At 46.2% G+C, this 27,838-nt stretch overlaps 2 protein-coding genes across 2 annotated transcripts; both read right to left on the bottom strand.

The window, feature by feature from the left end:
- Window positions 1-12,272: 12,272 nt before the first annotated feature.
- LOC132206592 (ferritin heavy chain B-like) lies at window positions 12,273-16,378 on the bottom strand (the record flags this gene model as incomplete). The annotated part of the gene is made up of 4 exons (XM_059640837.1): window positions 12,273-12,410; window positions 12,875-13,000; window positions 14,408-14,554; window positions 16,307-16,378. Coding segments are annotated over 4 exons (483 nt in total), but the record flags the coding sequence as incomplete, so codon positions are not given.
- A 4,021-nt stretch (window positions 16,379-20,399) lies between these two features.
- On the bottom strand, window positions 20,400-25,392 carry LOC132206564 (ferritin, heavy subunit-like; the record flags this gene model as incomplete). Its single annotated transcript, XM_059640795.1, has 4 exons — window positions 25,291-25,392; window positions 22,511-22,657; window positions 21,008-21,133; window positions 20,400-20,543 (listed from the first exon to the last, which is right to left on the bottom strand). Coding segments are annotated over exons 1-4 (519 nt in total), but the record flags the coding sequence as incomplete, so codon positions are not given.
- Window positions 25,393-27,838: the final 2,446 nt, after the last annotated feature.

Below are 27,838 nucleotides of genomic sequence, written 5' to 3'. Positions count from 1 at the left end.
CTTGTAAAGGAAAAGCTTGCTTTAGTTTCCACACCACAAAAATAACAAAGTTAAGAACAACAATAAACATCCCTGCCCTGGGACTCTATTTATACCCGAGGAGCCAACACTCATTTTATGAAGCAGGAAATGAGATCATCAGTGATGGCCAATCACTCTTGTTAATCAATTGATCAGCTGCCACATCCAATCAGTGCAGGATGGGAATCGGGTCAAAAAACCAATCAGAATTGATGAGTGGTTGATGATGAAATTGCTGAAATGATCTTTGACCTCCTGAACAAGTGCAAATTCTGGGAGGACATCTCCCTGAAAATGAGAATAAAGTATGCTCTAAAACTTCACGTCTGTATCTGAAGTTGTGCGTTAAGACACACTCAACACAGATTTGCAGAATTCTGTCGGATTGTTATTCTGAGGGATTAGTCGTCATAATTTTTGAACATTGGTGTTGGAGCTCTTTGAAAAATGGCTCGATTTGGTTGATCTGAACATTTTCCTATTTCTGTGCCGCAACAGAAATAATGTGCTTTTGGATCATCTAAAACAGGCAACTGATGTACTTTGTGGATCCAATCTGCATCTCATGTGATCTCCCTGACCTTGACCTTGAAGGCCCAGTTTGAAAAGCAAAACGCTAAATGTGCTGAGTGCCTCTTCTACACAGTAGGCCTCAGGCCTCTATGTCTCAGTTGCTGCTAGAAATGTATCGCACGTTGAACATTTCTGTCTCCCAGTTTCGTTTTTCATTGTTTGAAGTAGAACTAGCGATTAACCCCAGCAGGTTTCCAAGTGAGCAATTTCTGGTCCTGTTTACATTGCGTTCTGTAGATGGTACAGCTCAGAAACTGGGAATTCAGATGCTGGGAATTCTGTCAGGAAGTACTCAACTCCTGAGTTTCCAAAACCTGTCCACCGTCAATAAGGCTGAAGTTGGGAGTAGTGCTGGAATAGTTTACAATGTTGTCGCTTGAGGCAGCTCCGACGACACTCAAGCAGCTCCATGTAAATCTGTCACCATCCTGACTTGGAACACTATCCCTGTTTGTGAACGAAAATCCCAGAAGCCCCTCCTCAGCAGCAGCAGCAGCATCATTCCGGTCTCGCCGACACCAGGTGGACTGTAATAACCAGCTCATCACCACCTCCTGAAGTGGAACAGTTGCTGAGCACTAAATGTAGCCTTGCCATTGGCACACTCAAGATTGACTGTATATAAAAAGCATGCTGGGACAGGGTAGGGGGGTCCAAAACTAGAGGGCACCGGTTTGATGGGAGAGGGGGAAGGATTTAAAAGGGGTGTGAGGGACAACATTTTCACACAGAGGGTGGTACGTGCATGGAACGAGCTGCCAGAGGAAGTGGTCGAGGTGGATAGAATTACAACATTTAAGTGACATTTGGAGATTTACATGGAAAGGAACGGTTTAGAGAAAGATGGGCCAAATGTAGGCAAATGGCACTACACAGTTTATGAAAACCTGGTCTGCAAGTTCGGGCTGGGCTGCAGAGTCTATTCCCATGACGTAGTTTGCCACAGTGCATTCCTTCCCTTTGGTACTTTAGAATGTTTTGGCGCCTCAGTGCCAGGGACCCAGGTTCGATTCTACCCCTGGCTGATGGCCTGCGTGGATTTCCTCCAGGTGCTTGAGTTTCTTCACACAGCCCAATGATTTGCAGGGTAGGTGGGTTGGTAATACTAAATAGCCCCATAGTGACAATGCGCATCCAAGGTAATTCGATTGTCCGTGGGGTTAAGCAAATGGGTTGGGTCTGAGCAGGATGTGGTTCAGTGGGTCGATGCAGATTTAATGGGCCTAATATCCTCTTGCTGCACTATTGGGATTCTCCAGCCAAGACTTCAATTTGCTGCAATTAAACTGCTCTCTGTGGAGGAACAAACACGCTCAGTGCCTTAAAGACCCACACCCTCATGCAGGCTGCAGTGTGCACTCGCTACAAAACTCCCTGGAACAATCCTCAGGATGTCTCTGATAGCCCCCTCCCTAACCCAGGATCTCTGACCCCTCGAAAGATAAGGGAAGCAGGGGGACAGGAAAATCAGCATCTCCAGGTCTCCTCTCCGAGTCACACTGCTCCTTCAATGTGATTTCACCCAATTAACCTGCATCAGGAGTAACGCTCACCGTGGGGGAAGCTCAGAGGAACCAAAGGAGCAGCTTAGTGCGCTCAATGCAGGCTTTAGCAGCAAGAGCCAATCAAATGGCAACATTTAACCAGGAGCGCTGCTGTGCTATGCTATGCTCAAGACACTGCCACTGTGGGTGGCATCAAGAGCAGGCATTATACGCCCATACAGCTCAGGTGAATGTGAGCTGACTGTCTGATAGAGGCTGCTGTGAAAATTTGGGCTGCACTTTCCCAGGTCTTGGGGGTGGTAGGCTTGAAAATTTTTCCTTGGATGAAGCGGTAGAGTAAGTGCAAGGATAGGGAAAGAAAGTGGAATAAGGGAGCCACATTCGGACAAATTGGGATTGCTTCTGCGCATACTGCCCCCAGCAACCATGGGCATTGACTCCTTTTGGAGCTGAAGTGGATATAAAATCCCCTGAAGTGTCACCGTGTGGTAACTCAGACTGAAGGAGGAATCAACTGGTGAGCATTGCCAACTGGTGGAGACGTGTAACAAGGGAAGGGTGAATGGGTTTTAGAGAGTGGCACGTGGCACCCCACCCCCCACCACCTTGACTGCTGGTCCTGGTTTGACCCTTTACCAGCACCCAACGCTGTTGGGCTGCACACATGGTTGTGGGGGAGGGGGGTGTAAAGAAAAAAGTAACAGAAACAAAGGAGACAACAATGCTGAGAACTGAGAATAGAATATACTCGTCACGTCATGTTAGGGCCCGAGTCACAATGAATAGCAGACCAGCTGAAGTGGTATCCTCTCCCAATGAGCTGGTTCCTGCCCCTGGCAAGGAAACACATCCCGATATCTCACCTCCTTCGGCTGAGCTGATCCAGCCAGCAGATTAGTTAGTTTTGTCGTCAAATTGTGATTTCTGTCACTTGGAGTGTAAGGTACTGTTCAGGGAGGCTGATGAGGAAAGGTATTTAACGTTAATTTTTCCATGCCTTATCCATGTACAAGTTAAAATTTCCCTAATTTTCAGAATGTTGGGGCCTGGTCCCAGCTTTTGATAAAAGGTGTGGGAAGTTGCTTTTGCAAAAGGAATTCCACGTTCTGTTAACTACAATTGTGCACACCACATCCAACAGTATGCTAGTCATTGTCGAAAACGTTTTCTCGGCCAACAGCATCAAACCACAACCTCAAATTCTGGTGGGAGGGGAATATCTTGTTTCACACAAAGGAGGCACTCCATCTCATTATCCCTGACCAGTGAGGTGGGGAAATTGTCAAAAGACCCAGTGAATTAGTCTCATGTCCAATTGTAATTGGACCAGCCAATCAAACTACAGAAAGATTACAGGCTTCAAGCTCTCGAGAGACACCACCCAGTTCTCTGAATGATGGACAATAAGCAAGATCAACACATCATTTTATTCATTCCCATTCGGCTGCTACAGCTATTACATTCTTTGCTACAAGTCCCTTCTCCTTGGAAGGAGACAGGTTGGCCAGGGTGAAGTGGGGCATGCATTCAGACCAAGTAGACAGTGCTCCAGGCCACACTAACTGCTGTCCTCCAGGGAGAGCCTGTCAAACAGGTACTCTCCGATCCCATTCTCAGGGGCTCCCAGGTGCTTCAGGTTGGTGATGTAGTCACCCAGTTGCTTGATGATCTCCACCTCCTCATCCAAATAGAGAGTCTCCAGGAAGTCACAGCTGCAACAGAGGAAGACGACAACTGAGTGCATTAACACTGTCCAAGACAACTTCATAATTCCCACTGAAAAACCCTTAGCCATAAATTGCTCTAGACAGCCCTGAAAATCTAGCTACCAGGTGGAGAATTGATGCCAGTGACGACAACATTTCAGCTGATCCATCTCACCTTCTTAAAGAGCTCCAAGTTGTATTGTATAGTGCAACAATCCCCAATTCAGCAGCCAAAAATCACATCAGCATTCCCACTAGACTGTCAGCCAAATTCCTATTTCAGTTTGGTGTTGAGCAATTGTAACATTGTACCTTAATAACATAATTATGATGACAATGTAGCATCTGGACAGAGTTACGTCTGTGACTTTCCACTCCACAAAGATCAACCAATGAAGTTGAGGAGGCATGGCAGTGGTGAGAATGAAGAGGTGAAGCTTACATGAGGGTCAGTCTGGGCTGTGGCGAGTTGGTGTAGATCCAACAAACTCTGGTTCACGTTCTTCTCCAGATCCAGGAGAACTTGCATTGCCTGCAGGCTGTTACCCTACTCATCCCTCTCTGGCTTCTGGAGGGGGGAAAAGAAGTACAGTTAAGCCTCAGAATCAGACTCCCTGCAGCATGGGAGCAGGCCATTCAGCCCATTGAGTCTGCAATCAACCTTCTGAAGCAGATCTCAGATTTACCTGATCCCATAGCCCTGCATTTCCCCCACAGCTACTTCACCCAGCCTGCCCATATTTGGACTGTAGGAAGAAACTGATCTTGTCAGCACCAGTCACCAGAGGCCAGAGCTAAACCTGTGTCCCTGGCACTGAGGCAGCAGTGCTAACCACTGAGCAACTGTGCCACCCCTAAAACCCACATTGATGACTTGTAGGTGACTTCACTTTGCTCCATTTATCCTTGATCTGAAGCATGAAGTCATTGTGGGGACAGGGATTTATTTCACACAAAGTTAAACTGTTTGCACCAGTGCCCATTTGTCATTTAGATCAGGACATTCACACCTTAGTCTCAAGGGCTCTTGAGGTAGAGTACCAATCTGGACCTTGCAGGCCAGGCATCTATGTCTCACCTGTGCCAGTGGCTTCATACATGTCTGAGCAGGATGATCAGACATCACTGCTGTTTAATTCATTGAAGGGAGCAGCAATGTGCTTACAGTAAAAGGGACAAGCAACAAATGCCCAAGGCCATCCCTCAAGGTTCAGCAAAGGTAGACAGAGTGGGGAAGGGGCTGACATGATGCTGGTCTCCAGGAGTTGGGGATCAGTAAAAAGGATGAGTCTTGCCATAAACATGGCAGCATTGGCCAGACCAAAGAAGGAATGTAGTGTGGTGACCAGAACCACAATCAGAAGGACAGGGTGACACTGGAGGGGGTACAGGTGAGGGTCATCAGGATGTTGGCCCAAGATGGGGGAAGAAAACTGACAAAAAAAACAATGATGAGAGGGAGGTTGGATAGACTGGGATGGTTATCTCATGGAAGTGTGGAAGATCAGGGAGCATGGACAATAGACAGTCCCTGTGGCAGACATGAAGACCAGATGGCACAGGTTTGAGGAGATTGGAGGATAAATGGAGGGTGGGAGAGGTATGGGATGCATGACCTGAGGGGTCAGTGGAGGAAGTTACTCCAGCAACATTGAAGCCTAATCTCAACAACTTCTTCATGCCAGAAGATAGTAGGCTGTGGACTAAGTGCAAGGAAATTGTGTTAATGTAGTTTGAGGTTTGTGGGCAGCATAGACATGGTGGACAATAGGGCTAGTTTAGAAACTGCCTTCAAAAGAAATCAAACAGGGAAGCCAGGCCAAAAGAGGATTTTTACATCCCAACAGGAAGCAGCACCACAAGAGCTGCCATTCTCTTCCCCACAGCTGCAACCCTCCCACACAACTCCAACCTTCACATCCTGGAGGAGGACTCAGCCTCTGCCTCCACGCTGATTCTGGAATTTCAGCAGCTTCTCTGCAGGTTCCTGCTTCACCTGGGACTGATCTTTGAAGAACTGGGAGAAGTGGGGGAGGGCCACATCATCCCAGTCAAAGTAGGTCATCTGGAAGGGAGAGAACATGTTAAAGCCCATTGAACACAGCACTGACTCCAAATTCTAGTTCAGCCTTCTGCAGCAAGCTAACTGCTCAGTTAGCTGTTAACTGCCTGGTATGTGAACATGGTTGAGAATCCGCTGATATCCAGCTGGCCAGCAGATCCTTCAACTGGGAACTAACACAACAATCCCAATTTCCTATTGGAAACTGGCAAAAGTTTGGCTTAAAACAGTGAATTGCTCAGGCTGTCTGGCACAGCATTATAGCTCTTCTTGCATCCAGCCATGTTTTCACTCACTAACCTTCATTTGAATTGGACAAATTTAGAGCCTAAAAAACAGCTGAAACAAGCACCAGGAGCTGGAGTGCAGGCTATAGTTGAGTAGCGGAGCTGCAACACTATTGCTCCTTTGGGGCTGGCATGGAAATGCATGTTAGACACTGCTGTAACAATATAACCAGGAGGAAGCAAGGTTTCTGCGGCCTCAAAACCAGGGAGATAGTGTACGGTATATTTTATTACTACAAGATATAGTAGAGGCGAATGAGAGAAAGCGACAACAAGAGAGTGCAAAGGAAAACCTACCCAGTAACAGCCTCTGGATTGTTGCAGCTATAGTTTATAGCACACTAAAATTAGTGCACTCACATCCAGAAGGGGTCGGGGGGGAGAAAACAAGGGTCACATGACCACAAGAGCACACGGGGGGGGAGAGGGAGAGAGGGAGCAGGCCAATGCGACATGTACCTCCAGATAATGGCTGATCTAACATCACTAGTTAACACAAAGCTGGACACCAGAGTTTGGCTTATTCCAGCAGGCAGCGTTCTGTTGTTTGTCCACCCATATGTGACTCACTTCCGAACCGAGATATTCACAATCCAATGCCTTGAGGTTTATGAAGGGCGATTCTTCTGATATTTGAAACAGGAGCTAAGGGTTTTGTTGTTGAGGAAACCTGGTGGGAAGTTACTTTCTTGAAGCAGAAGCAGTCAAACAAAATTTCTTGGCTGTTTAATTGGGGTAGGGACAAGCTGTGGCAGGAGAGAATAGGAAGGATTTTAGAATTGGCACACATGTTCCCCAAGGGAATTGGGACCCTGGTCAGGAATTAACACCCATCAACTAGCTCACCAATGAAAGCTGTACCCACCTCCCAAATGGAGTTTACACAGGCTTCATCCATCTGTCATGAGGCATCTTCTTTCTAAGAGAAAAAAGCTGAGTGTGATGAAGCTTCTCCATGTGTCTGTGGAGGTGGAGCTGCCACTTGCAAGAAGCAGACACCATCCAGGACAGAGCAGCCCACTTGATGGGGACTGCATTCACCACCTCCTTTCAGGGTCCATTATCTACCAGGTCCCCTGCAGCACTCACCAAGGTTACTTCAACACAACTTCCAAACACACTCTACCCCTTGAGATACAATGATGTAGAGCTGAATGAACACATCAGGCCAAGCAAAGGAGCAGGAAAGCTGATGTTTTGGGCCTAGACACACCTTCAGAAGGGTTAAGCCCCAAAACATCAGCCTTCCTGCTCAGCCTGCTGTGTAATCTTAGAGGGAATGACATCTACTGCCAATCAAAACTGGCAAATATCTCCAGGGACACTTAAACCTCCACATATCTCCAAATGCCAACTGGGACCCAGCTTCAGAATACATCATTATCAAACCCCATTGGTATAGTAACATTGCCCTTATCCTGAATTAATATTTAGGAAAGGACCACAAAACTCAGTCGACCAGAGAGAGTCCAGTTATTTAAATTCAAGAGAAACCATTTACTGCAACTACATAGATCAAGTTTTAACCCCCTAGGGACAACACTCACCAAAGACTGATAGAGATAGGAGGCAGTGAGCTCCACATGAATCTGCTTGTTGACAGCAGCTTCACAATCCTGGTGATAGTTCTGACTAATCAGGGAGGCCATCTTGTGATGAGGAGTTTGTTTTACTCTATTCACGACATAAGTGACCAATTTAGAACCAACATCAACTAGACAAAAAAACATAACGTCCTTGGGGCATGACTTATACTCCAGGAGCAGACTCTCATTTTATGAAGCAGGAAATGACATCATCAGTGATGGCCAATCACTCTTGTTAATCAATTGATCAGCTGCCACGTCCAATCAGTGCAGGATGGGAATTGGATCCAGAAAACGATCAGAATTGACAACTGGTCGATGATGGAATTGCTGAATGACCTTTGACCTCCTGCACAAGTGCAAATTCTGGAAATATTTCTCTGTGAAAATGACAATAAAATATACTCTAGAAGTTCACAATTGTGTCTGAGATTATATCTTAAGACACACTGATCACAGATTGGCAGAATTCTGTCAGTTTGTTACTCTGAGGGATTAGTCTTTGTACTTGTTGAATAACAGCGTTGGAGCCCATTGAAAAATGGCCAGATTTTGTTAACAATAAACATTTTCTTATTGCTGTGCAGCGACAGAAACAATGTGCTTTTGGGTTACCTCATACAGGAAGCTCATTCCTTTGTGGATCCATTCTGAATCTGCTGTGATCTCCTTGACGTTGGGTTCATGAAGTGCAGTTTGAAAAGCAAGGTGCTAAATGTGCTGAGTGCCTCTCCTGCATAGTAGACCTCACACCTCCCTGTCTACATTGCTGCTGGAAATGTATAGCACATGCAAACTTTCTATCGCAAAGTTTGATTTTTAATTGTTTGAAGTAGATCGAGAGCTTAAGTCCAGCATGTTTCCAAGTGGAGAGTTTCTGGTCCTGTTTACATTACATTCTGTAGAATGTATGGCTCAGCAACTGCGTTGAATGGAGCAGCCTCCCATGCACTGGTGGCCTGTGAGGCTTTGGGAATTGAGGATCCCCAATGAACGTTCGAGTATGATCACAGCACTGATGTACAGACTGGTGGAAGCAAGTTACTTTTACTCAATATCTGCTTCAAATAGCAGGTTGCAGTCTAGTGCTATCTTTTTGCTTTGAAGGACAAATGTGAATATTATTCATGTGTTCAAAAAAGGGAATCGGGGTAACCCTGGAAATTACAGGCCAGCTAGTCTTATGCCAGTGGTTGGCAAATTAATGGGAAGGACTCTAAGAAACAGAATTAATGATCACATCATGCCTCACAAATCTGATTGAATTCTTTGAAGTGATGACCAAACATGTGAATGAAGGTAGATCAGTGAATGTGGGATACATGGATTGAAGTAAGGCGTTTGATCAGGTTGCCCATGGCAGGCTCGGGCAGAAAGTCAGGAGGCATGCGACGGGGGAAATGAGGCAGATTGGATTCAGAATTGGCTGACCCATGGAAGACATGGGTGACAGTTGACTGAAAATATTCAACATGGTGCTCAGTTATGAGTGGTGTACCTCAAGGGTCTGTTCGGGGTCCTCTTCTATTTATGATTTTGGTAAATGATTCATTTTGGAAGGACAAATTTGAAAGCAGAATACAGGGTTAATGGAAAGATTCTTGGCAGTGTGGAGGAGCAGATGGATCTCGGGGTTCATGTCCACAGTTCCCTGAAAGCTGCCAGCCAGGTGGATAGAGTTGTTAAGAAGGCATGTGGTGTGTTAGCTTTCATTCATAGAGGGATTGAGTTCAAGAGCTGTGAAGTTATGCTCCTGCTAGACAAAAGCCTGGTTCGGCCACATCTGGAGTATTGTGTCCAGTTCTGGTCACCTCATTCCAGCAAAGATGTGGAAGCGTTAGAAAAGGTGCAGAGGAGATTTACCAGGATGTTGCTTGGAATGGAGGGAAGGTCTTACGAGGAAAGGTTGAGAGAACGAGGGCTTTTCTCTTCAGAACAAAGGATGAGAGGTGACTTGATAGAGGTGTACAAAATGATCATAAGTATAGGCAGATTAGACAGCCAGAGACTTTTTCCTAGGATGGAGTTAGCTATTATGAGGGGGCATAGTTTTGAAGTGAGTGGAGGTAGATACAGAGGAGATGTCAGAGGTAGGTTCTTTACTCAGAGAGTGGCCGGGGCATGGATTGCATTTCCGGAGAGTGTAGTGGAGTCGGCCTCGTTAGGGGCATTTAAGCGGCTATTAGATAAGCATATGGATGATAGCATAAAGTAGTGGAGGTGAGACAGGCCTTGGGTTTAGGATAAACGTTCGGCACATCATCGTGGGCTGAAGGGCCTGAACTGTGCTGTACTGTTCTAGGTTCTATTTTCTAAGAAACCATGGGCAAAGGTCAATCCCAATTAATGAGCTCATGGCTTTGAGACCAAGTCAGAGTCTGGGAATTCTGTTGTGAATAACTCTACATCAGACTTTTCAGAGTCTGTCCACCATCGATAAGACTGAAGTTAGGAATAATGCTGGAGTAGCCGAAGGGTCTGTTTGCATATGGAATGAGTCATTAACTCTAATTGTATGCAAACAGGGTATTTTAATGGTTAGCATTACTGAACCCTCGTGCCAGGGACCTGGGGTCAATTCCAGTCACGTGTAGAGGCTGCACATCCTCCCCGTGCCTGTGTGGACCTCCTCCCACAGTCCAAAGACATGCAGTTTATTTTGGACTGGCCATGGGAAAGATGGCGTAAGAAGGCAGGGTGTGTCTGAACAAGATGCTGTTCAGAGGATCAGTGCAGACGAAATGAGCTGAAAAACCTCTTCCTGCACGACAGGGATTCTACAGCCAAGACTCAAGATTGTTTAAAATAAAACACTTTATGTGGTGGAACAAATACATTCAGTGCCTTAAAGACCCACACCTCAGTGAAGGCTGCAGTGTGCACTCGCTGCAAAACTCCCTGAAACATTCCCCAGGATGTCTCTGACAGCCCCCACCCTAAACCACGATCTCTGACACCTCGAAAGATAAAGGAAGCAGCCATTCAGGAAAGTCAGCATCTCCAGTTCTCCTCCCTGAGTCACACTGCTCCTTCAATGTGATCGGGTGAAATCAACCTGCATCAGGAGTAACCCTCCCCGTGGGGGAAGCTCAGAGGAACCAAGGGAGCAGCTTAGTGCGCTCAATGCTGGCTTTAGCAGCAAGAGCCAATCAAATGGCAGCATTTAACCAGGAGCGTTGCTGTGTTATTCCCAGGTCACTATTATCCTGCTGTAGGTGCCATTAAGTGCATCCAGCTCAGGTGAATTTTTTCAAGCAGACTTGTGCTGAATATTCCCAGCTCTGGGCTGGCCGGCCTGAAGTTTATTACTAGGCGTGGTGGGGTTTTTGACCAAGACTTGGCAGAGAGCAAGAAAGTAAATGGAGCAAAGCCACATTAGGACAGCTTTGGATTACTCATGGCAAACGGTTCCCCCCGTGTGAATTCTCTTGTCGAGCTACAATGGGTATTTAATCCACATCCCCGGGGAGAGCAGCACATATTCCTCAGGCGAAGGAACAAATGAACTGGTCACTGTGAGCAACTGCTGATGGCTGTCCTGAGGCAGGCAGTTGGTGGCGGTGGTCAGCAGGGCACACGGCTGGTCTTGGCTTGAACCTCAACTGGCTCACCGAGAATCTTAACTGCATGTGTATTCATTGTACGTGCTGTGAGATAATCGCAAAAAGTGATTTTCCTGCCCACAGGCCCCAACCTCAAGTTCTAGGATGCACTCTCAGCACAAAGTCATAAAAATGATTCGAGTAGAATAGACCAGGTGTGGCAGACCCCAGTTGCTAAGTTTAATATTATTGCTCCCAGCATTGCTGGCTCCTCCACAAGGCTAGAGAGGGGTCGCTGATGGATCTCTTCCCTTAAGCTCTTGTTGAGGCAAGCTGAGCCAGCCGGCACATAATTTATGTTGGCATCAACTTGTGATTTCAGTTGACTTTAGCATCAGTCTAGGTTGGTGGAGGTTGACAGGGAAGCTATTGCTATGCAAGCTAGACATGAAAATAAGCATTCAACAGCCCTGTTTCTCTGAAAGTGGGTGTCAAGTCTTTCTTTTGCACATGCAGGCGTGTTTTCTCTTTTGAAAACAATACAAAATTTTAGCTGCACGTGTATTCATCATTCCTGGGTGTGAGATAATAGTACAAAGTGATTTTACACCCCACAGGCCCCAACCTCATGCTCTGGCTGGAGGAATAACTTTGATTCATAACAGAGGAAGTTCCTCGGGATTTCCGAGACTGAGGCGGGGGTGTGTTGGAGAGAAGACCAGGGAAATATTTTGTCAAATTATTGATAATTTCATTAGCCAAAATTACAGGCTTGAAGCTCTCAAAAGCTCTTTAATATCAAGGGTCTCAATGATGGACAATAAGCAACATCAATACATTTTATTCATTCCCATTCAGCTGGTACAGCCATTACATTGTTTGCTACAAGTCCCTTCTCCCTGGATGGAGCCAGATTGCCCAGGGTGAAGTGGGGAATGCATTCAGAACAAGCAGACAGTACTCCAGGCCACACTAACTGCTGTCCTCCAGGGAGAGCCTGTCAAACAGGTACTCTCCCATCCCATTCTCAGGGGCTCCCAGGCGCTTCAGGTTGGTGATGTAGTCCCCGAGTTGCTTGATGATCTCCACCTCCTCATCCAAATAGTGAGTCTCCAGGAAGTCACACAGCTGCAACAGAGGAATATGACACTTGGTACATTTATACTATCCAAGACAATTTCAGAATTCCCTCTGCAAGACAGACTTAGCCATGACTAGCTCTGGACAGCCCTGAAAAGCGAGCTAACACCTGGAGAATTTGTGCCAGTGAGGACAACATGTCAGCTGCTCCATCTTGCTGTTTGTGAAATGGAGCTGAGTTGGATTGTGATGGACAATGATCATTCCACTGCAATGATACTAATGAAGAACTCAGTGGCCAACGTCATTTCAGCACTTCCACTAGATTATAGATCAAATTCCCCTTATACCTCATTGATCACTTGGGATCATACTGATTACAATGTTACAATAGTTCAGGAAAGTAATGGATGGAAAGTGTTACATCAGTGAATTTCCAATCCACACAGACCAACCAATGAAATGTTACCCTGAGGGTCTAGCAGTGATGTGAATGAGGAGGTGAAGCTTACATGAGGGTCAGTCTGGGCTGTGGCGAGTTGGTGTAGATCCAGCAAACTCTGGTTCACATTCTTCTCCAGATTCAGGGCAACCTGCATTGCCTGCAGACTGTTAGCCCACTCATCCCTCTCTGGCTTCTGGGGATGGAGAGAAGGACAGGTAAGCTTCAGAAACAGAATCCCTGCAGCATGGGAGCTGGCCATTCACCCCATTGAGACCATAACTGCTGAAGAGCATCCCATCTGGTCCCATTCCCACCCTGTTCGTGTAACCTGCATTTCAAGTTGCCAATCCTCTTTTCTACTGTGTGGGGAAGCCATGCTTTGGGATAACGTTTAAATTCTTGTCACAGGCCAGAACCAAACTGGTGCCCCTGGCACTGAGTCAACAGTGCCAACCACTGAGCCACTGTGCCATCCCTGAAGTCCAGATAAAGAAAACATTAGCTACTTGGTGACTCCTTTCACCTTGCCCCATTTATCCTTGACCTGAAGCCGGAAGCTCAGGAACGTATCCTTGTACCACAGGGAATAAATATGTACCAGATTAGTCATTTGCACCAGTGTCCATCTGCTGGAGTCTTAAAAAGGATATTCAGGAGTGAATCCCAAGGGCTGTGGGGGAAGTAGCGGTCGTGTCCCAAGCTTCGGTTGACAAGGCTGAGGTTCAAGTCTCACTTGTGCTTGTGGCCTCATACATGCCCGAGCAGCATGGTCAGAACCATCATGACTTGAATTCATTGTGGGGGGCAGTAATGTGCTTACAATAAACACAGGATCATCGATCCCTCAATGCTCACACAAGGCAAACTGTGTGTGAAAGGGGACATAGGCCAAGTAACATGTGTTAGTTTGGGGCAGGGTTGTGAGGAACAGCACAGGAACAAGTCCTTTGAACACATTTTATGAAAATTCTTCTTCCGGCCTCTGCTGCATTCTATCGTTGTCCTCACTAGTCAGAAGGACAGGATGGTACTGCAGGGGGTGCTGGTGAGGGTCCCCAGGTTGTTTCCCCACGACAGAAAATCCATTGAGGAGAGAGATTGGATGGGCTGGGGGATTTTCTTTGAGCAGGTGAGGCTGAGGTGGTTGTTTGATGGAAGACAAGGAAGTCTGGACAGTAGATGGGGAAAATGTCTTCCCCATGGCAGACACTAAGACCAGAGGGCACAGGTTTGAGGAAGAAGGATAGAGGGGATTGGAGGAAATTTGGTGGGTGTGTTGGGGAACGGAAGAACAAAGTGCTGGAAACGGCTACTGCAGCACTGTTTAAAGGACTAGCTGGGCGAGTGCTAAACACTAGGGTATAGTAGGGCCTGGACCAAGAACAGGGTGAGTACAGTTCGGTCTTTGCTGGGTCAGCATAGGCCTGGTGGACCAGAGGGCTTGCATAAATGCTGAAACACTGGAGATGGAGGAGAGCAAACAGGGAAGCCAAGCAAAAGAACTTCTCACACTCGCTCAGGATCTGAAAATCTTGTCACTGGAGATGACACCGCAAGAGCAGCCATTCCCCCCTGCACTCCCCCACCACCCAACCCCAACCTTCACATCCTGGAGGAGGACTCGGCCTCCACGCTGATTCTGGAATTTCAGCAGCTTTTCTACATGTTCCCGCTTCTCCTGGGACTGATCTTTGAAGAACCGGGAGACATGGGCGAGGGCAACATCATCCCGGTCAAAGTAGGACATCTGGAAGATCAAGTTAAAATTACATCAGACATCACTGGCTCACTCCCCATTCCAGTTCTCAACTACAAGACGCAAGGTACTATGTTTTGCCTTTGGGGAAAACTGGAAAAAAAGATGTTGAAACCCTGCTGTAGTCAACGACTAGTAGGGAGCATGTTTTCTGCAAACCCAGGATCAATGAGATTGGGATGTAAGTGTACACATGAACTCTACAAAGGTGTGCTGTCTCCAGTTTGGAGTTTGGCACTAAGATAATGCCGAGGAAAGCCTGCCCAGTAACAGCCTTTGGATCGTTGCAGCAGTGGGTTATTGCTCTGCCTAAATAGTGCAAACTCAGGCTGTCAAAAGCTTGCACCAAGTCACATGACTGAAACAAATTGCAAAACAAATGATCAAATGTCAACTATTAGTGGCCTGTAGATAACGTCACGAGTGAAAACAGTAACCTGGAAAAACACTTCCCCTGACTTTACCCAAACAGGCAAAAAATCTTGTCGGTTTTCAGCCCATGTGACTCATATCTAAACTGTCACGTTCACAATTCGATGCAAGGGTTTAAGAGCTAATGCTCGCTATTGGAAGCATCAGCTAAGAGTTGCATTCTGGTGAAGGACTCCTGAAAAGTTACTTGAATCCTCAAATCCAAAAACCACACTCAGGCAAGCAAATATCTGTGGTTTCAGTGGGTAGTTACAAGTTGTGGCAGAAGATAGTCGGGATTTTATCCTTGGGAAGCATGTGCCAGTAGAGGTGGGACACAGTGATTAAACCCCAACAACTGGCTCACCAATAAAGCGGTCCCACCTCCCAAGTGAGGCTTATAGGGACTTAGTCCTCATTACAAGACAACTTCCTTCCAATAGGCACAAGCCCAGAGGGAGATGAATATTCCCCATGTGTCTGTAGAAGGGGAGCTACAACATGCAAGAAGCAGACACCATCCAGGACAGGGCAGCCCACTTCATGGGGACTGCATTCACCACCTCCTTTCAGGGTCCATGACCTACCAGGTCCCCTGCAGCACTCACCAAGGTTACTTCAACACAGACCTTCCAAGCACATTCTACTCCTTGGAAGGGCACAGTCACATCACCACCAGGATAGAGGGGACATTTTGTTTTAGGTCAAGCTAAATGATATGGGAACAACCTCCATTTCTTCAATGTCACTGGGCTAATCGCCTCAGCACATTCCTGCAGCCCCAGTGTGGGGTGGGGTGGGGTGGAGAGGGGATCCAACATTTCTCACACACAGCAGATCCACTCTCAGTAGGGACGGGATAGGCCACACCCACCTCTTGAATAAATACAAGTAAAGCCAAGTCCGCCTCAATGAAGGAGATCCACATAAAATAGATACCAGTCACAGACTAGCCTCAGGTTTGTTCAGACTAACAAGGGCCACTGCAACAGGGAAGTTATTGTTATTGTCAGTGTTAAAAAAAATCAGCATGTTTGTTTAGGACCACCACAGAGATCAGGCAAATGAAGTCAGGAAACTTGTGTCAGAAAGAAAACAAAAGCAAGAGGCTTTTACCCTCCAGATACCACTGAAGGCCAACTGGGACCTGAGTTAACATACATCAGTATCCTACACCATCGTGATAGTAACACCACCTCTATCCTGAACTGATATTTAGGTAGGAGCCACAAAACCTCAATCTACTAGATTGTCAGCTTCACTAGAGGCCAGGCAAAGAATTTACTTCAACAGAACAGATTTATATGTTTAACCCCGAGAGACAGCACTCACCAAAGACTGATAGAGATAGGAGGCAGTGAGCTCCACATTAATCTGCTTGTTGACAGCAGCTTCACAATCCTGGTGATGGCCTCCCAGATCAGTCAGAACTATCTTGTGACAATAAATTTCTTTTATTTTCCTCACCACCAAAATAACAAAATTAGGAAGAACAATCAACATCATTCCCGTGGGACTCTATTTATACCCCAGGGGCAGACCCTCTTTTTATGAAGCAGGAAATGACATCAGTGATGGCCAATCACTCTTGTTAATCAATTGATCAGCTGCCACGTCCAATCAGTGCAGGATGGGAATTGGATCCAGAAACGAATCACGGTTGACAACTGGTCGATGATGGAATTGCTGAATGAGCTTTGACCTCCTGTACAAGTGCACATTCTGTAAATGTATTTGCCAGAAAATGACAATAAAATATACTCTAAACCTTCACTTGTGTATCTGAGGTTGTGCGTTAAGACTCAGTCATCACAGATTTGCACAATTTCGTCGGATTGTTAATCTGAGGGAATAGTCGTCATAACTTTTGAACGTTGGTGTTGGAGCCATAGAATATAGAACATAAAACATAGAACATTACAGCACAGTACAGGCCCTTCGGCCCTCGATGTTGTGCCGACCAGTCATACCGATATGGAGCCCATCTAACCTACACTATTCCATGTACGTCCATATGCTCGTCCAATGACGACTGAAATGTACCTCAAGTTGGTGAATCTACTACCGTTGCAGGCAAAGCGTTCCATTCCCTCACTACTCTGAGTAGAGAAACTACCTCTGAAATCTGTCCTATATCGTTCACACCTCAATTTAAAGCAATGCCCCCTCGTGCTCGCTGTCACCATCCGAGGAAAAAGGCTCTCCTTATCCAACCATCTAAATATTTTATATGTTTCAATTAAGTCACCTCTCAGCCTTCTTCTCTCGAATGAAAACAGCCTCAAGTCCCTCAGCATTTCCTCGTAAGACCTTCCCTCCATACCAGGCAACATCCTAGTAAATCTCCTCTGCACCCTTTCCAAAGCTTCTACATCCTTCTTATAATGGGGTGACCAGAACTGTACACAATACTCCAAGTGCGGCCTAACCAGAGTTTTGTACAGCTTCGCCATAACCTCTTGGTTCTGGAACTCAATCCCTCTATTAATAAAAGCCAAAACATTGTATGCCTTCTAAACCACCCTGTCAACCTGGGTGGCAACTTTCAAGGATCTGTGTACATGGACACCGAGATCTCTCTGCTCATCCACACCACCAAGAATCTTACCATTAGCCCTGTACTTTGCCTTCCAGTTACTCCTACAAAAGTGCATCACCTCACACCTGTCTGCATTAAACTCCATTTGCCACTTCTCAGCCCAGCTCTGCAGCTTATCTATGTCTCTCTGCGACCTACAGCATCCTTCGTCACTGTCCACAACTCCACTGACCTTAGTGTCATCTGCAAATTTACTAACCCATCCTTCTACAAACTCATCCAGGTCATTTATAAAAATGACAAACAGCAGTGGACCCAACACCGACCCTTGCAGTACACCACTAGTAACTGGTCTCCAGGATGAACATTTCCCATCAACTACCACCCTCTGTCTTCTTTCAGCAAGCCAATTTCCGATCCAAACTGCTATATCTCCCACAATTCCATTCCTCCGCATTTTGTACAATAGCCGACTGTGGCGAACCTTATCGAACGACTTGCTGAAATCCATATGCACCACATCAACCGGTTTACTCTCAAATACCTGTTTGCTCACCTTCTGAAAGAACTCAATAAGGTTTGTGAGGCACGACCTTCCCTTCACAAAACCGTGCTGACTATCCCTAACCAATTTATTCTTTTCTAGATAATTATAAATCCTATCCCTTATAAACTTTTTCAACACTTTCCCAACAACTGAGATAAGGCTGACTGGTCTACAATTACCAGGGTTGTCTCTACTCCCCTTCTTGCACAGGGGAACCACATTTGCTATCCTCTGAACAGGGGAATGACATTTGCAATCCTCATCTTTGTAAAATGCCCTGATTTGGTTGATATGAACATTTTCCTATTTCTGTGCAGCAACAGAATAACGTGCTTTTGGATCGTCTGATACAGGCAACCGATGTCCTTTGTAGATCCATTCTGAATCTGCTGTGATCAGCGTGACTTAGGGTCGCATGAAGCCCACTTGGAAAAAGCAAGATGCTAAATGTGCTGAGTGCCTCTTACACACAGTAGGCCTCAGGGTTCTGTGTCTCAGCTGCTGCTAGAAACGTATCGCACGTTGAACATTTCTGTCTCCATGTTTGGTTTTTCATTGTTGAAGTTGAATCAGCGCTTAACGCCAGCATGTTTCCAAGGTGACAGTATCTGTTACAGTTTTCATTGCATTCTGTAGAGTGAACAACTCAAAAATTGGGAAGTCAGAGGCAGGGAATTCTGTTGTGATTACGCAACTTGTAACATTCCAAAGCCGGTCCACCATCAATAAGACTGAAGTTAGGAGTGAGTAATGCTGGAACAGTTTTCAATGTTCTGGCTGGAGGCAGCACCAACAACATGCAATGGAGCTCCATGTAAGTCTGTCACCATCCTGACTTGGGAAAATATCCCTGTTTGTGAATGAAAATCCCAGAAGCCCCTCCTCAGCAGCATCATCATTCCAGTCTCTCCTACACCAGATGGACTGTAATGACCAGCTCATCACCACCTTCTGGAGTGTAACAGTTGCTGAGCACTAAATGTAGCCTTGCCATTGACACACTCAAGATCGACTGTATATATAAAGCATGCTGGGACATGGTAGGGGAGTCCAAAACTAGAGGTGGTAGGGGTAATGTTTTCACACACAGGCATGTGGGGTTGGGGGGTGGGGGGGGGGGGGGGGGGGTGGGTGGGTGTGGTGGTGGAAGAGCTTTTCCCACAGAAAATGGTTTATGTAAAGAATGAGCTGTTATACGAAGCAGGAGAAGTGGGTGCAATTACCGTTGTTAAAAGACACTTGGTGATTTCCAGGGAAAGGCATGGTTGAGGGATATGGGGCAAACAAAACAAATATATTCAGCACCTTAATGACCCACACTCTGGCTAAAGGCTACAGTGTGCACTTGCGCGAAAACTCACAACAATCTCTGGGCTGTCTCTGGTCACCCCCTCCCTAACCCATGATCTGACACCTTGAATGATCAAGGAAACAGTTGTACAGGAAAGTCAGCATGTCCAGGCATCTTGACTGAAGGAGACAGTCCCCACCTTTGCCAGAAATCCCTGCTCCCTCACTGGGTCAAAAAAAATTTCATCAGCCCATGGAAAGGTTCCAAGAACCAAGGCAGCAGCTTTTTGTACAAACCCTTCAACAGTCAGAGGCCAGTTGTAGCTGCAAGCTTAAACCAAATGTGAGTATTTTGAACCGTGGGCTATCATCCAAGCCCCAGGTCACCAATCGTTGTATTTATGGTATCAAGAGCATCCACTATCAATCAAGTAGCCCCAGAGAAACTGGAGATGATTCTCTGGAATGTGACTGTTCAGAATGTTTGGGCTGAATTTCCCCAGCTCAGGGCTGGTGGACTTCCAGTTATGGGGAGGGACTGAGCCTGGGGCGAAGGAAAGAAAGCAAAAAACTGAGGAAGCCACTTGAAGGAATTTTGGATTCCTTCTGGGGAAAGACAAATCTATGCAGTTGAACCAAGATAGTTTAGAAAAACCCAAGGGCCCCTGGGAGGAGCAGCAGACTTCAGTGACAAAGTGAACTGGTCAGCAGGGCCACCAGTTGATGGCTGTACTAAGGGTAGGTCACAGGCCCCATTTGAACTCGAACTGGCTCCCATAGGCCTGGAGTCTGTCCACGGGGGTTGGGGAAAAGCAGTGGTGAACTAAGGCAAGAAAGCTTGCTTGACCAAAGAGAGGCCTCAATGGGTTCAAAATGATGCACAGTAACTGAGATCAAGAGATCATTTTATTCATCTCCATTCAGCTGGTACAGCCATTACATTCTTTGCTCCAAGTCCTTTCTCCCTGGAAGGAGACAGATTGGCCAGGGTGAAGTGGGGAATGCATTCAGACAAGCAGACAGTACTCCAGGCCACACTAACTGCTGTCCTCCAGGGAGAGCCTGTCAAACAGGTACTCTCCCATCCCATTCTCAGGGGCTCCCAGGCTTTTCAGGTTGGTGATGTAGTCCCCAAGGTGCTTGATGATCTCCACCTCCTCATCCAAATAGTGAGTCTCCAGGAAGTCACACAGCTGCAACAGAGGAACATTACACTTGGTACATTAACACTATCCAAGACAACTTCAGAATCCCCACTGAAAAACGTGCATATCGAGGGAGATTGTCAGGGATGACTAGAGCCAATGCCTGGAGAAATTGTGCAATGAGGACAACTGCTTTTTAGCAGCTTCATCTTGCTGTTTATTTACTGGAGCAGAGTTGACTTGTGATGGATAAAAGTCATTCCACTGCAGTGGTCCTGAATGAGAATTCAGTGACCAATATCCCCTCAGTCCTCCCCACAGGTTTACAAGTTAAAATACAGACTTGGACTCAACTGCTCAGCAATGATTTTGTAATCACTATGGATCTGAAGTGATCCATGTCATCTGCACAAAAACAAAGTCTAACTGAATTTCTAATCCACAAAAGACCAACCAATGAAGGTGTTGCCCTGAGGGCCTAGCAGTGAAGTCAATGAGGAGGTGAAGCTTACATGAGGGTCAGTCTGGGCAGTGGCGACTTGGTGTAGATCCAGCAAACTCTGGTTCACATTCTTCTCCAGATCCAGGGCAACCTGCATTGCCTGCAGGCTGTTACCCCACTCATCCCTCTCTGGCTTCTGGAGGAGGGAAAGAAGGACAGTTAAGCTTCAGAATCTCTACAATGTGTATCAGTCTGTAACTACTCTGAAGAGGAACCCAACCCGTCCTTCTCCCACCCTATTCCTGTCACCCTGCGTTTCAGATGGCCAATCCTCTTATACTATGCCGACACCAACGCAGACAAGCGGAGGACATGTAAACACCAGCCCCTCACCAGAGGCCAGATCAAAACCTGTGTCCCTAGCACTGAGAACACTGCTCGCCCCTGAGGCAGCCCTGGAGCACAGCTGAAGAACAGTTCCTTCAGAATTGCTTTCACCTTGCCTGTCGGTCCTTGATCTGAAGGAGGAAGTTGAATAACAGGTCATTGTGGGGGATAATGACAAGATTTGCATCAGGGTCCATCTGATGGAATTGCGAGGATATTCACAAGTGAAGCCTAAATGCTGTCATGGTACAGTGTTAGTGCCCCTGTCTCTGGCTGACAAGGCCAAGGTTCAAGTACCACTTGTGCTGGTGGCTTCATACATGCCTGAGCAGGATGATCAGAAACATCACGGCTATTTAATTCATCCAAGGGACAGCGAGGTGTTTGCAAAGTGTGTTGTGCTGCTAACAGTTAAGAAAGGCCCACAACCATAGATCCCTCAAAGTTCAGACAAGGTCAACAGGGTGTAACAGTGACAGAGGGCAAGCAACCTCTATTAGTTTGGTGGGGTGGAACAGGAAGGGGACCAGTCTTCACAGTTTGTTTTTCTGGTCACCACATTATTCCCTCTTGGGCCTCAACAGTCACAAGGACAGGATGGCACTGCAGGGGGATGCTGGTGAGGTTGCCCAAGAGCCATTGATTGGAAGTTAGAAAGGCTGGGATTTTCTGTGGAGCAGGAAAGGCTGAGGGAGTGACCTGATGTAATTATTGGAGAGAGTGGCCAGTTGATGGAATGTCTTCCCCATGGCAGACAGCAAGACCAGAGAGAATACAGGTTTGTGGAGTAAGCAGGTTAGAGGGGATTGGAGGAAACTCTCTTCACCCTCCTCACCCACTCCGAGGGGAGTTAGAAATATGAGACGAACCACATAAAGGTTTGGATGGTGGTGGAGACAGACAGCTACTCCAGATCAGTTTAAGGCCTTGCTGGACATGTACTTAGTGCCAGGACAGTGGCCTGTGGACCAAGGGCAGGTAAATGGGATTAATGTGGTTTAGTGTTTGTGGGGTCAGTATAGACATGGTGGGCCAAAGGGCTTCTTTCTACACTGGCTTCAAAAAGGAGATCAAACAGGCTGAACAAAGTTTTGACTCAAATGAAAACCTTGTCACTGACAAGAAACCACACCACAAGAGCAGCCATGACCATCCCATCCCATCCCCCAGCCCACCCAACTCCAACCTTCACATCCTGCAGGAGGACTCTGCCTCCACGCTGATTCTGGAATTTCAGCAGCTTCTCTGCTTGTTCCTGCTTCTCCTGGGACTGATGTTTGAAGAACCGGGAAAAATGGGGAAGGGCAACATCGTCCCGGTCAAAGTAGGACATCTTGAAGGGAGAACAAGGTAAAGCCCATTAACAAGTCATGGTCCAATTTCAGTTCAGAACTATAGGGCTACTTGAGCATTCTAAAAAAGTCAAACTGACAGTAAGCTGTTCAGTACCTGATGCATTAACAATTCAGAACCCAGTTTTGAACAGTTGCTGTTGAATCGGAAAAAAATCAAAACAATCCCAGCTTCCTCTAGATAAGCTGTAAATACCATGTGTTTTATTTTGGTTTGAAACTCCTGGTAAATTGCTCAAGGGGGTCTAGCACAGCATTTGGTGAGAACAAATGTGAATTGATGTTTTTACTGATTAACCTCCACCAGAAACGGGATAAATTAGTGATTGAATAGGGTTTCAAGAAATGCCAGGAGCTGGAGTGCAGGATGTACACCAATAGAACAGCTGCAGGGCACTGTATTGCTCCTTTGACAAAGGCCAGAAAAGTCCAAAGGAAAGCCTGCCAAGGGACAGCCTTTGGATTGTTGCATCTAAAACAGCTGTACTGACTCAGACTGTTGGGAACTTGTACCATTACCCATGAAAGAAACAAACTGATCACATCACAAATATGACAGTGACCTGCAGATCAACTACTCTCCAGAGGAGAGCACTCATTAAAACAATAACCTGGAAAAACCACTGTTGACTTAATCCAACAGGCAAAGTCCTGTAGATTTCTAAACTAGGATGTTCACAATTCAACATATTCAGGTTTAACAGGTCTGCTATTGGAAGCAGCCATTTAGAATCACATTCTTACGAATCCTGCTGAAAAAAGTTGCTTCAATTCTCAAATGCAAACACCCAAGCACAATTTATCATTGTCATTTAAATGGGCACTTGGAAGATGTAGAATGGTAGGGATTTCATTCCTGGCACATGCTTACAAGGTGTGTTAGGACAATGGGTCAGCAATTGAAACCCAACTGCTGGCTCAATGAAAGCTGTTCCCACCTCCCAAAGTGGGGCTGACAGGGACTTGATCCTCATCATGACAGGACTTCCTGCTGACAGGCACGAGCCCAGACAGCACCCTGCAACACTCACTAAGGTTACTTCTAACACCTTCGAAACACATTCTACCCCTTGGAAGGGCACAGGCACTCCACCACCTGGGGAAAAAGGGGCCAGTTAGTTTAGAGTCAGGCCAAACACAACAGGGATAAGCTTCTTTCCATAGTCACTGGGTCAGTACCCTCAGCACATTCTCAGCCCCATGGCAGTGCTGTGCCTTTGAAAAGCTCCAACACTTGACATACAGACAGCCCACACCCACCCCATCAGTATGAAAAAAAGCAAAGTAGATCTGCTTAATCAGATACCAGTCACAACCTCACCCAGTTTGATCTGAACTTCAAACATAACAGCACAGTACAGGCCCTTCATGTTGCACCAACTTGTCATACCGATCAAGCCCATCTAACCTACACTATTCCATGTAAGTCCATATGCTAAAGTCAAATGACGACTTAAGTGTACCTAAAATTGGCAAATCTACTACTGTCGCAGGCAAAGCATTCCATTCCCTTGCTACCAAGTAAAGAAACTAACTCTGACATCTGTCCTATATCTATCACCCCTCAATTTAAAGCTATGCCCCCTCATGCTCGCCATCACCATCCACAGAAAAGGCTCTCCCTATCTACCCCTCTGATTATTTTATATCTTTCAATTGAGTCACCTCTCAACCTTCTTCTCTCCAATGAAAACAGCCTCAAGTACCTCAGCCTTTCCTCATAAGGCCTTCCCTCCATACCAGGCAACATCCTAGTAGATCTCCTCTGCACCCTATCCAAAGCTTCCACATCCTTATAATGCAGCAACCAGAACTGTACACAATACTCCAAGTGCTGCCACACCAGAGTTTTGTACAGCTTCACCATAACCTCTTGGTTCTAGAATTCAATCCCTCTATTAATAAAAGCCAAAACACTGCCTTAACAGCCCTGTCAACCTGGGTGACAACTTTCAAGGATCTGTGTACGTGGACACCAAGATCTCTCTGCTCAACTACACCACCAAGAATCTTACCATTAGCCCTGTACTTTGCCTTCCGGTTACTCCTACCAAAGAGCATCACTTCACTTGTCTGCATTAAACTCCATTTGCCACCTCTTGGCCCAGCTCTGCAGGGCTAGAACAAGCCTATTCTAAGCTGATTGCAATAGGAAACCAAGATTCTCATTATCAATTGGCAGGTTTACTTCAGATCCCGACAAAATTCAAATACAAACAAGGATACAGGAGGGAAAAGAAAAGCAGTGACTAGCTGATGGTGCTTCCATTCCCACACCAGTTAGTCCCAATTCATTTTTAATTTTGTTCCCTCAAGTTTCAAACAGCCACAGGAAGCGATAATTACCACCAGTCACAGCACCATCATGGGACAGGCAAGTAACTACAAGAACACTCCACCCTCCACATCTCACTGACAACCAACTGGGACCCAAGTTAGAGTAACATTAGACACCAAACTATTGTTACAGTAACATCACACTCATCCTGCATTGAGAAAGAGGTAGGAGCCACAAAAACTCAGTCTATAAGATAGACAACTTAATTACATCCAAGGGGAAGAGTTCACTTCAACAGAACAGAAGTATGTTTCACCCCACAAAGACACCACTCACCAAAGACTGATAGAGATAGGAGGCAGTGAGCTCCACATTAATCTGCTTGTTGACAGCAGCTTCACAATCCTGGTGATAGTTCTGACTGATCTGGGAGGCCATCTTATAAAGGAAAAGCTTGCTTTATTTTCCTCACCACCAAAATGACAAAGCTAAGAGCAACAGTAAACATCCCTGCCGTGGGACTCTATTTATACTCCAGGAGCCAACACTCATTTTATGAAGCAGGAAATGAGATCATCAGTGATGGCCAAACACTCTTGTTAATCACTTGATCAGCTGCCACATCCAATCAGTGCAGGATGGGAATTGAATCCAGAAATCGATCAGAATTGACAACTGGTCGATGATAGAATTGCTGCTTAACCTTTGACCTCCTGCACAAGTACAAATTCGGTAAGTATATCAACCTAAAAATGACAATAAAATATACTCTACAACTTCACTTGAGTATCTGAGGTTAACTATTAAGACACGCTCATCGCAGATTTGCTGAATTCTGTCAGTTTGTTACTCTGAGGGATTTGTCTTCATATGTTTCGAATGACAGTGTTGGAGTCCATTGCAAAATGGCTAGATTTTGTTGACATTAAACATTTTCCTACTGCTGTGCATCAACAGAATGAATGTGCTTTTGGGTCATCTCGTACGTGTAACTGATGTACTTTGTGGATCCATTCTGAACCTGCTGTGATCTCCTTGACATTGGGTCTCATGAAGCCCAGTTTGAAAGGCAATCGTTAAATGTGCTGAGTGTCTCCTTCTACACAGTAGGCCTTAGGCCTCCCTGTCTAAATTGCTGCTGGAAATGTGTAGCACAGGCAACCTTGATTGTGTTGAATGGAGCAGCCTCCCATGGACTGGTGGCCTGTGAGGCTTTGGGAATTGAAGATGTTAGGGTATGATCACAGCACTGATGTACAGACTGGTGGAAGCAAGTTACTTTGTCTCAATATCTGCTTCAAATACCAGGTTGCAGTCTCGTCCTATTAGATTAACTTACAAGTATGAATATTATACATAAACCATGGTCTGAGATCACACCTTGTGAATCATCATGGGTTTAAGAGCAAGTCAGATGCGAGGAATTCTGTTGTGAATAACTCAACTGCTGATTTTGCAAAGCCTGTCCATCATCTTCAAAACCACAGTTAGGAAGTGTTAATGAATACTTTACAATTTGCTGACTCCATGCAGCCCCAACATTGCTCAAGCAGCTCCATGTAAGTCCGTCACCATCCTGACTTGGAACAATACCCCTGCTTGTGACTGAAAATCCCAGAAGCCCCTCCTCAGCAGCATCATTCCGGTCTCTCCGACACCAGGTGGACTGTAATAAGCAGCTCATCACCACCTCCTGAAGTGTAACAGTTGCTGAGCACTAAATGTAGCCTTGCCACTGGCACACTCAACGTTGACGGTATGTAAAAAGCATGCTGGGACATGGTAGGGGAGTCCAAAACTAGAAGACATGGGTTTGAGGGGAAAGATGTGAAAGGGAACCAGAAGGCCAACTCTATCCTCACAGAGGGTGATCTGTATATGAAATACACTGTTAGAGGAAGTGGCATAATTAGAACTTTTGAAAGCCATCTGCTGATTTACATGGAAAGGAATGGCATTAAAGGGAAATGGGCCAAACGTGGAAACCTCATCAGCAGGGGCAATGGGGTCTATTTCTGTAATGAATGTGTTTGCGACTCTCATCATATGCAACAGGGTGCTCCTGTTTTTGTTACTTTAGGTGGCATGGTTTCTTAATGACGAGCACTACTGCTGCATAGTGCCCGGGACCCACATGTAATTCCAGTCATGGGCAACTCTCAGGAGGCTGCACATCCTCCCCGTGTCTGTGGGGGTTCCTTCCCTCCCACAGTCCAGAGATATGCAGTTTATTTTGGAACGGCTGTGGGGTAGAAAGATGGGGGCAAGAAGACAGGGTGTGTCTGAACAAGATGCTGTTCAGAGGATCAGTGCAGACTAAAGGGGCTGAACAACCTCTTCCCGCACTGCGGGAATTCTACAGCCAAGACTCAGGATTGTTTGAAATAAAACACTTTATGTAGTGGAACAAATACATTCAGTGCCTGAACGACCCACACCTTCAGTGAAGGCTGCAGCGTGCACTCGCTACAAAACTCCCTGAAACAATCCTCAGGCTGTCTCCGATAACCCCCTCCTCAACCCATCATCTCTCTGACACCTCGAAAAGGTAAAGGAAGCAGCTGTACAGCAAAGTCAGCATCTCACGGTCGCCTCTCCCAGTCACACTGCTCCCTCAATGTGATCGGGTGAAATCTACCTGCATCAGGAGTAACCCTCAGCGTGTGGGAAGCTCAGAGGAACTAAGGGAGCAGCTTAGTGCGCTCAATGCTGCTTTTAGCAGTAAGAGCCAATCAAATGGCAGCATTGAACCATGAGTGTTGCTGTGTTACTCCCAAAGACCCAGTGATGCTGCTCGAAGTGGTATTGAGCTCATACATGAGCATGTAACAGTTCAGGATAATTTCCAGAGCGAACTCCATGGAATATGGGTGCTGTCAATGTT

This window comes from Stegostoma tigrinum, chromosome 38 (genome assembly GCF_030684315.1).
Source record: "Stegostoma tigrinum isolate sSteTig4 chromosome 38, sSteTig4.hap1, whole genome shotgun sequence".
Lineage (NCBI taxonomy): Eukaryota > Metazoa > Chordata > Chondrichthyes > Orectolobiformes > Stegostomatidae > Stegostoma > Stegostoma tigrinum.
The sequence above is the reverse complement of the archived record's forward strand: the minus strand, read 5'-3'. Positions and strand labels throughout refer to the sequence as shown.